Source organism: Zingiber officinale, chromosome 1B (genome assembly GCF_018446385.1).
Source record: "Zingiber officinale cultivar Zhangliang chromosome 1B, Zo_v1.1, whole genome shotgun sequence".
NCBI classification, from domain to species: domain Eukaryota; kingdom Viridiplantae; phylum Streptophyta; class Magnoliopsida; order Zingiberales; family Zingiberaceae; genus Zingiber; species Zingiber officinale.
Window position 1 is genome coordinate 129,306,055 of NC_055986.1, and position 14,085 is coordinate 129,320,139.

The 14,085-nt window shown below is 36.0% G+C and overlaps 1 protein-coding gene across 1 annotated transcript in view; it reads right to left on the reverse strand.

The window, feature by feature from the left end:
* LOC121978800 (probable CoA ligase CCL8) overlaps positions 1 to 14,085 on the reverse strand; it is a 38,194-nt gene that overhangs the window by 10,990 nt on the left and 13,119 nt on the right. Inside the window, exons 6-11 of the mRNA XM_042531083.1 lie at positions 3,790 to 3,859; positions 3,392 to 3,444; positions 2,978 to 3,085; positions 1,099 to 1,197; positions 565 to 657; positions 337 to 414 (exon numbers count right to left, since the gene is read on the reverse strand). Coding sequence (XP_042387017.1) covers positions 337 to 414; positions 565 to 657; positions 1,099 to 1,197; positions 2,978 to 3,085; positions 3,392 to 3,444; positions 3,790 to 3,859 — 501 coding nt within the window. The remainder of the gene's footprint in view (positions 1 to 336; positions 415 to 564; positions 658 to 1,098; positions 1,198 to 2,977; positions 3,086 to 3,391; positions 3,445 to 3,789; positions 3,860 to 14,085) is intronic.

Here is a 14,085-nt window from a genome sequence, read left to right on the forward strand (position 1 = left end):
GGGAAGCATAATCCAGACAATCACATAAAAGAGATTGAATTGAAAGATAAGACAAAAAAGTACATGTAAAGTAATATCTCCAACTGCTAGAGGATTCTACTTCTAATTTCGAACAACTTTAAAAATTAGAATTCTGCTCAAACTTTGTGCCAAAGATAGTACTCGTACAAATTTACATCAAATTAAGTTAGACCATTTTTTCCATTGCAGTAAACAAAGAATTCCAATTCTGGCTCAACAATAAGTAACACTATCACCATAATAAAACATGCATGACATTCTTGTAATACAGAGAAACATGAAGTACTTCCATGTCCAACCTAATACTTCACATACCTCCACTCGAGGAAGGGGTTTCCCAACAGTGCCTGCCTTTCGTGCACCATGCAAAGGATTGGATAGTGCCATAACAAACTACAAAGTACCATAATAATCAGTACAAACCATAGCTTACACTTGTTGGCATTTATAAGGTTAGTGCAACTGATATAGATTAAAAACCATCTTTTAAGGAGTAAAATAGTAGGCTGGAAAACACAAAGGGAGAATGAATATGGAGAAAACCTCAGTCATTCCGTAGCGTTCTAGCAGGCGATGACCTGTAATATCTTCCCATTGTTTCATAACAGGATATGGAAGAGCTGAAGAACCGCACATCTAGATGAAAACTCGTGTAAATTCTCTATTAATAGATTTAATGTTTTTATTCTGATTTAAAATAAACATGCAAACATAGAAATGGAAAAAACTTAATCTTGGAGTCATGTATCTTCAAAGAGCAAGCCTACCTGAAATACATCCAAATTAAAACAAAAAAAAAATTACAAAAAACAAGGCAATCATACAATGTACTGCAAACACAAAATGAACTAAGCTGTTATAATCTCCACAGTCTATTCTTTCTTTTAGAATCCAATCAATAAACACAACTTTTTTACTTTAAATTTTTTGTATGCATATGAGTTACTTTTGGCAGATTCATAATTTTTTCTTGCATTTTTTCAGTTGGGAACAATTATGTATTTTTCACAAACTATCAAGTTCAGGAATTTCATTTAGAAATTGTATACAAAAAATAAGAAGAAAAAAAACAATTACCATTAAACGCAGTTGTTTAGCCGCAGAAGCAGCTGCCTTTTGCTGATCAGGATCCATAGTTTTATATCCTTGCAGTAGCCTGGCGTACATAGTTGGAACCTGAAATTTCACAATGCACATGAACTTGATCAGTAAAAGACAGATTCTGAGTTCAGAACTGCCACAAACACATTTTAATTCACACAACAAGTTGATTGATTTTTTTTTTTAAAAAAAAAGAAGAGATTAAAATAAAGTTAGACACTTTAACTCAAGAAACTGTACATTCTGTTAAAGGACAAATTCTAACTTACATTATGTTCACATACATAATTTTACAAGTTATTCTTATTTCTTAGGCCCTTTTGGTTGCTAAAGTTATAGTACTGAAGATAGTAGGACTGAAGATAATGAGCTTGTAGTAAAAATTGAATGTTTCAGATTGCAGGCCAAAATAGGATCTTTTATTTTCTGGGATATTATAAACTTGTGGTGTTGAAGTTGGAAACAAAAAAGGTCAGGAACCTTTCTAGATGCTTGAACTTATCCATCACAAGATTGTTGAAAAAGTATGTTTTCCTTTCATTAACTAGCATATCAAGCTTAAGGATATTGGATGTGCATATATAAAGAAAAAAAGGAAGTAACCCACATTTGTTCAGAATGCCAAAATTATAAAAATGTAGAATTATTCAAGATCTTTGACACGAAACAATTTGTTCATCCAATCTGGTAATTGTGTCAATGATTTACTATCTCCCAATTCAACTTTTTGCTATAAATAAAATGTCTGAAGGAAAGTTACAGAGATTTCACTTCTATAGTCAAGATTGCCATACTGTACTCAAGCAACCAGTTTGCAACTTTGTTTTCGTGGCACATACCTAATATTTCTGTTTAGAGATACCCAAAATCACTGTTCACAATCACATTTTTGTAGTAACACAATACAAACACATTCCTAAAGCATTACTACTTACTAATCTTGGCAATTATGAGAAACCTTTGGTATAAAATATGTAAAAACAGTAAACGAATAAATTATGTAAAGTACCTGTGCCTAATGCTTTTAGAATGACTGACTAATTCATTCAGTAGTTATTTCTATAAACAACAGAAATGGGGAATATGTCCTTTTCTTATTCTTTGTTTTTATGGCATGATTGCACTAGAATAGCTCCTCAATCTCAAAGCACCAGAGCCATCTGTCAGCTTTACATTCTGTCCTATAAGAAAGGAAACACTCTTGAGAAGCCAGAAATATTCATCCATCAATAAGACTGGTACCATATCTTGGGGTTCACTTGGAGGTTGCTATGAAGACAGTAGAAGAGGTGACTGTGGAGGGCACAAGTCCAACAGATGAAAGATCAAATCCTTAATAGTGTATTAGACAGTCTGACCAAACAGGACTCTTTGCATCTATGCACTTTCCATAACTTATTGAGGGGACAAAAAGTTTGCACAATAAGAACCTAGTAGCACTTCTTTTCTTCACTTTACAAAAAAAAACAATCATTGATTTCATGAGAATAATTATACAAAGAGCATAAGAGTTTCCGTTGGGTAAGTACTGCTTAATGAAAGTTGACCAAGGTCAAACTACTTTAGATGGCAATCAACAATCTGATACTTAAGTTACGAAGTTCATTTACATGTCTGATCATGTAATTGAACCAAAATTACAAAAACAATATAAGCCCAAGAACCTGTTGCTCTTCAAGGGCAGTGACTATTTCATCTTTAAGGTTGCTTTACTTAACTTCAATCAAATTGTGTTGCTCTCAGTAAAATTTAATCCATCGAATATATTAGTTCTGTTATTTTTACAAGAATCTGCAAATTGTAACTTTGTTTAATCGTACTTTTTTTAAATTTGCAACTAGCTATGTACACTTACACCGGTAAAGACAGTAATGGCATCTTCTGCTTTGCTTCCATCTTTAGGGTCTGAATCACACCATCTTTGCCACACACCTCGGACGCTAAATTTTGGCATAAACTCAACCTGTAAATTGGATATTAATAAGAAAAGCATTTCAACAAGATAAGATGATCAACACACATTTTTTAACCTAGATTTCCAAAGAAAAAAGATAGCATCCATTACAAAGAGTTCTTACTAATCTTTGTCACTGCATCTAGTGTCTAGATCATATTGTGCAAGTTATGACACTACCATTAACAGATGAAATTGTTTAAGACTACAGTTTAAACTACAGAAATGTTGGATTTGAATGTCAACCTAACATAATGAAATGCAGAATCTAGAGACCATTGTAATGACAGAAAGGATTATCGAGTAGACACCTACCACTGATCCCGCATAAAGAGGTGCAAATAAAGCATTGAAGAGGCCATGCACATGTAAACTACAGGTTAAGGAAGAAATAGAATGGTGTGCATAAAGTAATGAATCAACATGGTATACTCATAATTTGATGCATCATGGATAAAAGGGAAGCCGGTGCACGAAACTCCCACCAATACGAGACCTCATGGAAGGATCAAACCACATTAGGTCAGACAAGGTCACACGACAACAACTTTTCTATTGCACCAAGACTCCCCTTTGATGCATCGTGGATATTAGGAAATAATAAAGAGCATATGCTTGATGCTTTTGTATACAAGACTAAGCTGGAATTTAATGAACAAAATTTCAAACAAAGTTTCATATTATATCAACAAAAAGTAGACAAATTTGGATATGGTGCAATGGCAGGCAATGCATAAAGCGATCATGACATGTGTACTCCCAAGCTTCAGTCAGAATTTGAACCTGAAAAAAAACAAAAGGGAGCAGTTCATTTTGTCATGTCATAGAAATAGAAAGATAGAACATCACATCATTAAACTAGTTCAGAAAATTGTGCGAGAAAAAAATCTTCTAGAAAGAGAACAATCAACAATAGAAAAGTAAATCACAGAATTAGAGAATGGGTAGTAAAAGCATTGGTGCTATTTTTGTTGGGTTTGGTGGTGGTGCAATCTAAGTGCGGGCAGAATGATGGTATAACACCGTTTTGGCGAAGTCGAGGCTAGAGTTGGACTCTATCTCTTTAAGATGAATTTGCCCATCACTCTGCGCTCAGAATACAACAATCGTCTCCCAAGATACAATGACTTTATCTTGCAATAGCAGCACTGCAAATCCCAAGACCTTCGAACCGAAGAAACTTCTCGAACTCTCCAAATGCAAGTATGGAATACAATGCTTGTTTTGCTTTGAATTGGAATGAAAAATGAAAATGTGAGGGATCTTATTTATACCAAATGAAAGGGTATAAGAACCTCTTGGTTCAATTAGATCTCATCCATCCAACTTGAATTGGATAGTCTAGATTGCATCCCTTCCCAAGAGACACAATACCTCTTCATTAGATGCCTTCTTTTTTTGAAATCAATGGTTCAGATTGAACCAATGAAGAGGCACTTAAACCTTTCAAGATGGATGAACAAGATTTGTCAATCTTGATCCAACGACCTAGATTTAATTTCTCATTCACATTAAATTTCCAACAATCCCCCGCATGAATGAAAATTAATACATGCATGTTATCACCTAAGGAGAGTTTAATAAAAAAAAATTACATTAGGAGAGATAGCTTGTGGCTTTATACCTTCCATAGTAGAGTATCATCAGATTTACTAGGCTGCTTAGTGAATGTGATGTCTTGAACTATTTAGTTGTTCGTGTAAACTAAGACAATAGTACCTACACAAAAACATTGCTCACTTCTTTATAGTTTTCACTCTTTTGGCCGTTTTGGCCATGGACAATATCTTGGATTCATAAGTATTTCATTGAAGCAGTCCGTCTTCACACTTATATAGGTGACCTCCTATAAAGAGTATCATACCATACTCTACTTTTTCCAGTATAAAATCCATTAAAAGTTTATAACTTAACCTCACTATAGATTGTAGGTAGCACTTTTCCATCCTAGGAATGAGAGGGGAACTAGTTCAAATGCTTACACAAACTTTTATAATTTCGTTGTCCCATTGAACCAAGATCTTGGGATCTCCAATCAACAAGGTTGGATTACCATATGAATGTTCTTGTTTGCAGATTTTTAATCTCATTCCTCTTGATGTGCAGTAGATTTGATCTTTATTCAAACCTTTTGTAAATGGATCTGCCAAATTATCTTTTGATTTGACATAATCGACAGAGATAACTTCATTAAAAATCAACTGTCTAATGATATTGTATCGTCGATGAATATGTTGTGACTTACCATTATACATGTTATTTTATGCACTTGCAATTGCCGATTTATTATCACAATGTTTCATCACTGCAACTGCTTTTCCCAACATAGGATAACTTCTAAGAGATTACGAAGCCATTCAGCTTCTTCTGCATCTTTATCTAAGGCTATAAACTCAGATTTCATGATTGATCGAGCTATGCACGTTTGTTTCGTGGATTTCCATGACATGCTCCACCACCAATGGTAAATACATATCCATTGATGGATTTAGTGTCTTTTGTATTAGATATCCAATTTGCATCACAATAGCCTTCTAGTACCACTGGATATCTCATATAATATAATCCATACTCTTAGGTGTACCTTAAATATTTAAGAACCCTTATTAATGTCTTCCAATGGTCATCATTTGGATTACTTATAAAACTACTTAATTTGTTGACCGCATAGGCAATATCCGGACATGTGCAATTAGTGATATACATCAAGTTGCCAATTATCCTTGAATATTCCAATTGGGATACAGGTTCACCATGCCAAATGCAAGCTTAAATCCATTGGTATTTTTACAGAAGAAAGATCCTATGCATTAAATTTACTTAATACTATCTCAATATAATAAAACTATGAAAGAATAATTTCATCTAATGTCTTATCGATCTTAATTCCGAGTATAACGTCCGCTATACTCATATCTTTTATATCAAAGTTCTTAGTCAACATCTTCTTAGTAATCATGATTATATCATGATTACTACCCATGATAAGCATATCATCTAACGAGTTAGGTGTGCTTTTGATATATATGCATTTATAGCACTTGTTTATTTTAAATCCATTTGACATCATAGTTTTGTCAAATTTTTCGTACCACTATTTCGATGCTTGTTTTAGCCCATATAGTGACTTCACGAGTCTACACACCTTATTTTCTTGTCTTAGAATCACAAACCCTTCAGGTTGCTCCATATATATTTCTTCTTCTAATTCACCATTTAGAAAGGTTATTTTCACATCCATTTAATGTATCTCAAGGATATGTATTGTAGCAATAGCAATGAGTTCTCAAATGGATGTGATCCTTATTGCTGGTGAATAGGTATCAAAGAAGTCAAAGTCTTCCTTTTGTTCGAATTCCTTTGCCACTAGTCTTGCCTTGTACTTTTCAATAGTTCCATCAACCTTATATTTCTTCTTTAGGATCTATTTACATCCTAAAGGCTTGATTTCAAGTAGAATATCCACCAATTCCCAAGCATGGCAATGGAATTTATTTCACTATTAATGACTTCTTTCCAAAAGGGAGCCTCGGGACTTAATAAGGCTTCACTTATTGCCCTTGGTTCATTTTCCAACATATAAGTTATGAAATCAAGACCAAATGAATTTACTATTTTGGTTCTCTTACTGTGTCTTAGTTCTTCATTATTTCCAAGATTATCCATATTTGTAGTTTCATAAGTTCTTTTATTTAAACTTTCTTCCTTCCTATCTTTGAAAAGAAAGATATTTTCAAAAAATATAGCATTCATTGATTCAATTGTTGTTCCAATATGTACATCAAGAACTGCTAATTTATGTACCAAAAATCGATATGCGCTAGTATTATTGGCATATCCAATAAAAATGCAATCAATTATCTTTGGTCCTATTTTGGTTTGCTTTAGCTTAGGTACTTCCACCTTAACCAAACACCCTCACACTTTCAGATATTTATAAGAAGGCTTATAACTCTTCCATAACTCCTAAGGAGTTTTATCTTTCCTTTTATGAGGGATTTTATTTAGAATACGATTTGCCGATAAAATAACTTCCCCCACAAATTTTGGGGTAAGCCCAAACTTATCAATATAGCATTCATCATTTCTTTAAGAGTTTGATTTTTACGTTCGGTAATCTCATTTGATTGAGGAGAGTAAGGAGCTATCGTTTGATGAACAATGCCAGATTCCGCACAAAATTCAGCAAATGAACCATCATATTCTCCTCCTCGATCACTTCGAATTCTTTTAATTCGTTGACCAATTTGATTATCAACTTCATTCTTATAATTTTTTAATGTTTCTAAGGCTACATCTTTGTCTTTCAATAGATACACATAATATTATCTAATGCAATCATCAATAAGTAACAAAGTACTTTTTGCCTTCTCTAGTTGCACAAATTTTAAATCACATGTCACTGTGAATTAATACTAAAGGGGTCGTGCTCCTTTCCACTGAATAGAAAGATAACTTTGTCATTTTAGCTTCAACACATATTTAACATTTATGTGTTAGATCAACATTAAATGTTAGCAATAAATTTAAATTCACAAGTTGTCGTAAAGTGTTATAATTTACATGTTCAAGTCTAACATGCCATAAATTAGAACACTCAACCAAATAAGCAAAATTTAGTGTACAACCATTACATTCATTTTAAATAAACCATTCTCCATGAACCCTCTACTTATGAATTGACCATTTTTTTGTCAATACTGTTAGGACCAAAAGTAGCTAGAGGGGGGGTGAATAGCTCGTCGCGTGCCCGTTGTTCGGCGTTGCTTGTTTCTTCGAAGATGTGCAGCGGAAAATACAGAAACAACTCACGCAACGCTAACACGGTTGGTTTACTTGGTATCCACCTCACAAGAGGTGACTAGTCCAAGGATCCACACCTACACACACACCCTCCACTAAATAAAACTCTCCTTTATGGTAACTACCAAGGGCGGAGAAGCCCTACAAGACTCAATACAAGAAGAAGAAAGGGTAGTAAAGAAATACAAGCTTACAAGCTTACAATGAGTGTACAAACCCTAACCCTAGTTTCTTCTTCTTGCTTTGATCCGCCTCTTGACTTGGAAGAGCCTCCAAGAACCTTCAAGAGCTGGCGATCTCGAGCTTGAGAAGATCTGTGGAGGAGCTGGTGAAGATCTGAAATGAATCGGGGAAGAAGTGATGAAGACAACGCCGCGGCTCAAATACGACTCAACGGCCGGATCCCAATCGATTCGAAAACTCCCAATCGATCGGGGAGGCTTTGATCGATTCACGGATCGATCCGGAGCGCCTCTGCTCGAACGCTCGATCGATCCACGGATCGATCCAGCCATTCCGAAAGCGTCCCAATCGATCGGTGATCGATTGGGACCTCCGGATCGATCCACCGATCGATCTGGAGGGTCTCTGGGACCTTGACGTCCGCTGAGGGGGTGAATAGCGGCTCACCCAAATCGTTCGCTTCCTACGCTGTTAGCAGCAGAATAATACAAAAATAAACAAGCTAAACAAAATACAAGACAAGAAAGAATGCAAACCAAGCTACACGATCATTTACGTGGTTCGAGATAAAGCTCTACTCCACGGCGTCGTAAGGTGGACGATCCCTATCCGTCGGTGGATTACTCCCTGAAGACCTCCGGCTAGCTCAAACTCCTTGCGGGTGGAGAAACCTCACCACAAACTCACCAAGACCTCTTGGACACAAGGAAAACTCTTGAGCACTTGTAGACTACTAATTAGACCTTAACCAAGTCTAATTTCGTCAAACCAAGCTCCCAAATAGCTTGGAAATCAACTTCACCATCCTATTCGCGATGACATTATGTGTTTATATTACTAGGTGGAATTTTCGACTTTCACATATTCCTACGTGGCAATCAAGTTCTGTACTTGACTCTCAGCCTCCCAACGATTGCATCACAAAGGCACGAAAAAATCTCAAGGCAGCGCCACAAGAACGCCACAAGAAAGTCACAGCAAAGCAACACCAACGATTACGGGAAAACTCCCAACCTTTACTATCACAATAAAGGAATACAAGTGACCAATGTAGAGCCTCTTCCAAATCCCTCCAGATCCACCCATGCCCATCTTTCATGCCTTGCTCACACCTCGTCACAATCCGCCTTCACAAGAGGTCCCCAGACTTCATCCACAATGCTACACTCTTGCACACTACCTTGGCACACCCAAGCATCCTTGACTTCCTCTTGCCAAGACTCACCTCGACTTTTTCCTGCCAAGATCACACACTGTACCTGCATCCCGCACACTCACAACCGCATATCAAATACAACAATAAACCTAACTTAAACCTTTGCCCAAACATCAAACCTAGGGTCACTAGATCGCCCAACAATCTCCCTTTGATGTTTCGCAAACCGCTTAAGTTAGGGAAACAATATATCAATAATAATGCAAATAAACACGCAATCTACACATGATAAATCATGGAACCTAATCCTAGGCTCCCCTTCACCTAAGCTCCCTCGAGCTAGGAAACAATATATCAATAATAATGCAAATAAACATGCAATCTACACATGATATATCATGGAACCTAATCCTAGGCTCCCCTTCACCTAAGCTCCCCTCGAGTTAGATTTTCTGCAAAGGTAAACTTCTCCCTTTGCTAATAAATGAGCAATCGCTCCCCCTTCACCTAAGCTCCCCTCGAGCTAGGATTTCTTGCAAAGGTATGTAAGTTTCCCACTTAAACCTAAACTTCTCCCCCTTTGCCATACATCAAAAAGAGCTCCAATAATATCCCAATTATTAGACTCTTTGAATCTAATGACTATAAAATCATGTATTAATCCCCATAAGATTACATACATGTCCACCTCTCTTAGTCATTTCTAGTGCCGAAAACAATTTTAGACTCATATCATCGATCGCAAGAAGTACCAGTCGACCGCCTTATCGAAACGAGCTTACAGAGACATTCTGTGCTGGAATGTTGTTACCAATCGATCGGTAACTGTACCAATCGACCGGTACACTATTCTAGAAAAATCAGCCTTTTCTGGCCAACTTCAGAAATGCGCTAGAAATTCCACAGACCTCCAAAAATCCCCAAATTTTGTGGAGAGGTCTATTATATCAATATCTACTTGGGAAAAATATATATAAAAATATATCTATCACCAATCCCAAGATTGACACAAAACACAAAACTAGCTAAAAAGTTCAATTGAACCTTGACCTAAAGTCCTAGTTTTGGCTTCCTCTTGATGTATTTGCCCATACTAAACCATAATGCATCACTAGCATTAGTTTATATGGCATCTATATATTAAAAACTAATTTTCATGCAATATGAACCCAATTCATATTTCTATGCATGAAACTCAACTCAATTGTGCCAACCCACTATGTTAGAGACTTAAGTCCGTCTCCTAACCACTTGGCACATTTGATAACCCATCTACCATGGGTCCCAAAGACTCTTCCTAACCTTAGGAATCTTAACCTTAGTCACCTCCCTTGGTGACTCATCCACTATAGCTAGGTCACTTCGATGCACCTCGGGTGACACTTGGCCTACTAAACTCACCTTCTTAACCTTACACATTGTCTTTGATTAATTACTTCTTGTCCTTAATCTTGGACACCTCATCCTTGCTATAATTATATGCTACCCTAGCTTATTACTTCTTATTTGCCTTGGATGACTCTCCCTTGTCCTTTGCAACGCCTCCCATACCAATGTCATGTGCTACCTTAACATTTGACGTCCTTTTGGTCTTGGAAAAGATTTTTATGTTTTAAAGGAGTAACTCCCCCTAAAAACATGGTTAAACTTCTATCATTGCACCAACAATGACTTGGGGTTCCTAAATAATTAGGAAAGCCAAAACTTGAAGTTTTGAGGTTAAAAATTCAATAATGAAACTAACTTCAACCGAAACTTCACTTTGGTTTTTCTTAACCAAACCATACTTGTTTTCATCATGAAAACTCATGTAGACATTATTTAGATTATACTTTATCAAGGAAAAATAGTTTTCTATGAAAATACTTCCTATTTTCAAAGATTGACACAAATTTGAAAACTCTTGAAATTTCAATGTTTTCTCCTAGTTTGTGTCTAACTTTCCAATGATGATTACTATCAAAAGATAGTCTTCACCAAGGTTTTTCAAAAGTATTTTGAAATCATTTTTAAAACCAATATCCAACCATGTTCTTTGGGCTCAATGCACATGACTTGTACATTAGCTTTCCCAATGATTGGAAGACACATAACTATGTGTTTTGATGAACCTAAAACTCAACAAGATGCACTAGATCAACATTTTGAGTTTAGTTCACCATCTTAACATCTCACTTGTATATAACGTGTATTAAAACACATACAAGTCACCTTATAGTTCTTTGTGAGATGTATATTTGGTCTTGCCCTAAACTAAGGGATCATGCATCTCTATCTAGGCATTGTAAAAATCATGATCATCCATCTAGGATGCCACTTGATATAATCCCTCTTGTTGGGATATTTACCATTTATAATAGATGCCATTTGTCCTTAAATAACAAGGGAATTAAAGTAATGCATGATGTTACATGGCATACATCAAAATAAGTAATTTTCAAAATGAAAAGCAAGCTATAGCTACATGATGTATGTATGACATGACATGGTATTTTTGTATTTTTCATAATAAAATATGAATGCTAAATATAAATATGATGTCATGACATATGATAGGCAAACAAAACATGGCAAGTTAGCATAAATAAAATTTACCTAGATTACCTATCTAAGTATTCTTAACCCTAGCTAACTCAAAATTTAACCCTAAATTGCCCATGATTTTCCATGAAAATGCCAAAACCCAATTTTGACATTTATTTTTCCTTTCTAAATTTGTGCCATTTTAACTTAAACAAATTTCTCAAAGTATGGTACATTTTACTCTTTCCAAGTGTAAATGAAATCAAATTAAAACTTAGATTTGCCTTTTACCTTTTAAGAAAATATCAAAACCCCAACTTGGCATTTCTTATCCTTTTCTAAATGTGTCAATTTAAATTAAGTTCAAAACCTCAAAGTTTGACACATTTCACTCTTCCAAAGAGTGAACATCTTACATTATGACCTAGATTTTTCTTTAATTACTCTAAGAAGATACCAAAATCCCAATTTGATATTTCTTATGTTTTTCCACATTGCGCCAATTTAATTCAAACATAATTCCTTAAGATTTGCCACATGTTACTCTTTTCCAAGAGTGACAATTTGGATTAAGGTTTACATTTCCCTTAATTCCATAAGAAAATGTCGAATTCTAAATTTGGCATCACTTTTGCTTCTCTCTAGTGTGTCAATTTAAATTAGATTTAACTCCTCAAATTTTGACACATTTTACTCTTTCAAAGAGTAACACTTATCATCCTTTTCATTTTCAAAGGTTAACAATCACTTTGAAAATGCTCTCAAGTGTCAACTTTCCCAAGGTTGGGTTAACTACCTTTCCAATTGGAGTTGACACTCTCTAAACCCATCTAGGGTGTAGAGAATATGTTCCTAGGAACCCAATACCTATTGGTGCTCCTTGGATGCTCTAGGTACTCACTAGGGATGACTTCCCTAGATACCTTCCTAACGACCTTTCTTGGCTTCTTAGAAGCCTTGGTCACTTCCACTAGGTCACTTCTAGAGTTAACTCCCTTTGTAACCTTATTTGTGACTTTATTAGGCCTTTTTGGAGCCTTAGTCACATTGGTCTTGCCAAAAATACTCTTAGGGATTCCTTCCCTAGTATCTTTAACTTGACCTCTAAACCTAGGGTTGGTTCCATAACTATATGGAACCCTATGAAAGGAAGTCACATCCTTCTTGACTTTAGGTTTGTATCCCAAACCTCTATAGTCATTGGATGGCTCTTGTCTAGCTTTTCTTAGGTTATGCTCATTTTGACCCCTAAGAATATTTTCCATTCTTGTTAAGGTCCTTTCTAAATTATCAAGTCTTGTCCTCAAGACTTGATTTTCACCCCATAAATCTCTAGATTTTGGTTTTTCATTGAATCCTTGAGCATTTCTATTTTTAGGCATATATCTAAAATCCTTGGTGTTATTGCTTATGGTGTTATTTACCTTCCTAACCGTTGTTGTGGTGAAGCTAGCATAGGGAGGAATATATTTATCCTTAAGGTTATCATGCCTCCTATTCTCATGATAAATAGCATTAAGATGATAAGAGTTATTTCTAGCATGCTTTTATCATATGTCAACGGAATGGATTCATTAAACGATACCTTGGTTTTTACCTTGGAAGCTCCCCCTACTTCTCTTCCTCCAATTTCTTGAGCTCACCTCTCCTTGGGCACCTTGTGTGGTAATGAACCCACTCACCACATGTAAAGCACCTAATGTGCTTCTTCTCCTTCTTCTTCTTCCTACAACCCACATTAGTTTCTAAATTAACTTTAGTGAGTTTAGGGTTTACCTTCTTGAGCGAAGGACACCTACTCTTGTAGAAGTGCCCATCTTACCACACTCAAAACATTGACGTGGTCCTCAGGCTTCTGGTAGTTGAACTAGAGGGTTGAACTTCCAAGATCTCCTCTTCCTCGGATTTCTCTTCTTCCTCTTCACTTCGATGTGGACTCTTCCACTTCTTCATCTCTTGAGGATGTGGAAGATCTCCTCTTCCACCTCTTCCTTCTCTTCTTCCTCCTCTTCCTTTTCCTCCTCGAATGTCGACCTCTTGTCAACATCGGATGGTCCTTCTCTTCTTGGACCAACGAGCCATTTTCCTTGGGCTCTTCCACTTCTTGGATTTTTATAGGGTCTTCACGATAGGCAATGATCTTTTTCCAAAGATCACTTGCATTTGTGGTTTCACCTACACTCAACAAAATATTAGAAGGTAGCAAATTATTCAAAATTCTCATTACCTCCTTGTCGCCTCCGATTGCTCTCGTTGCTCTTCGGTCCAATGCCGAGGTCGGAGGCATTTACCCTTCTTGTCGTAGGAGCTTCAAATGGGTCACCAAGACAACCCATTGGTTCCA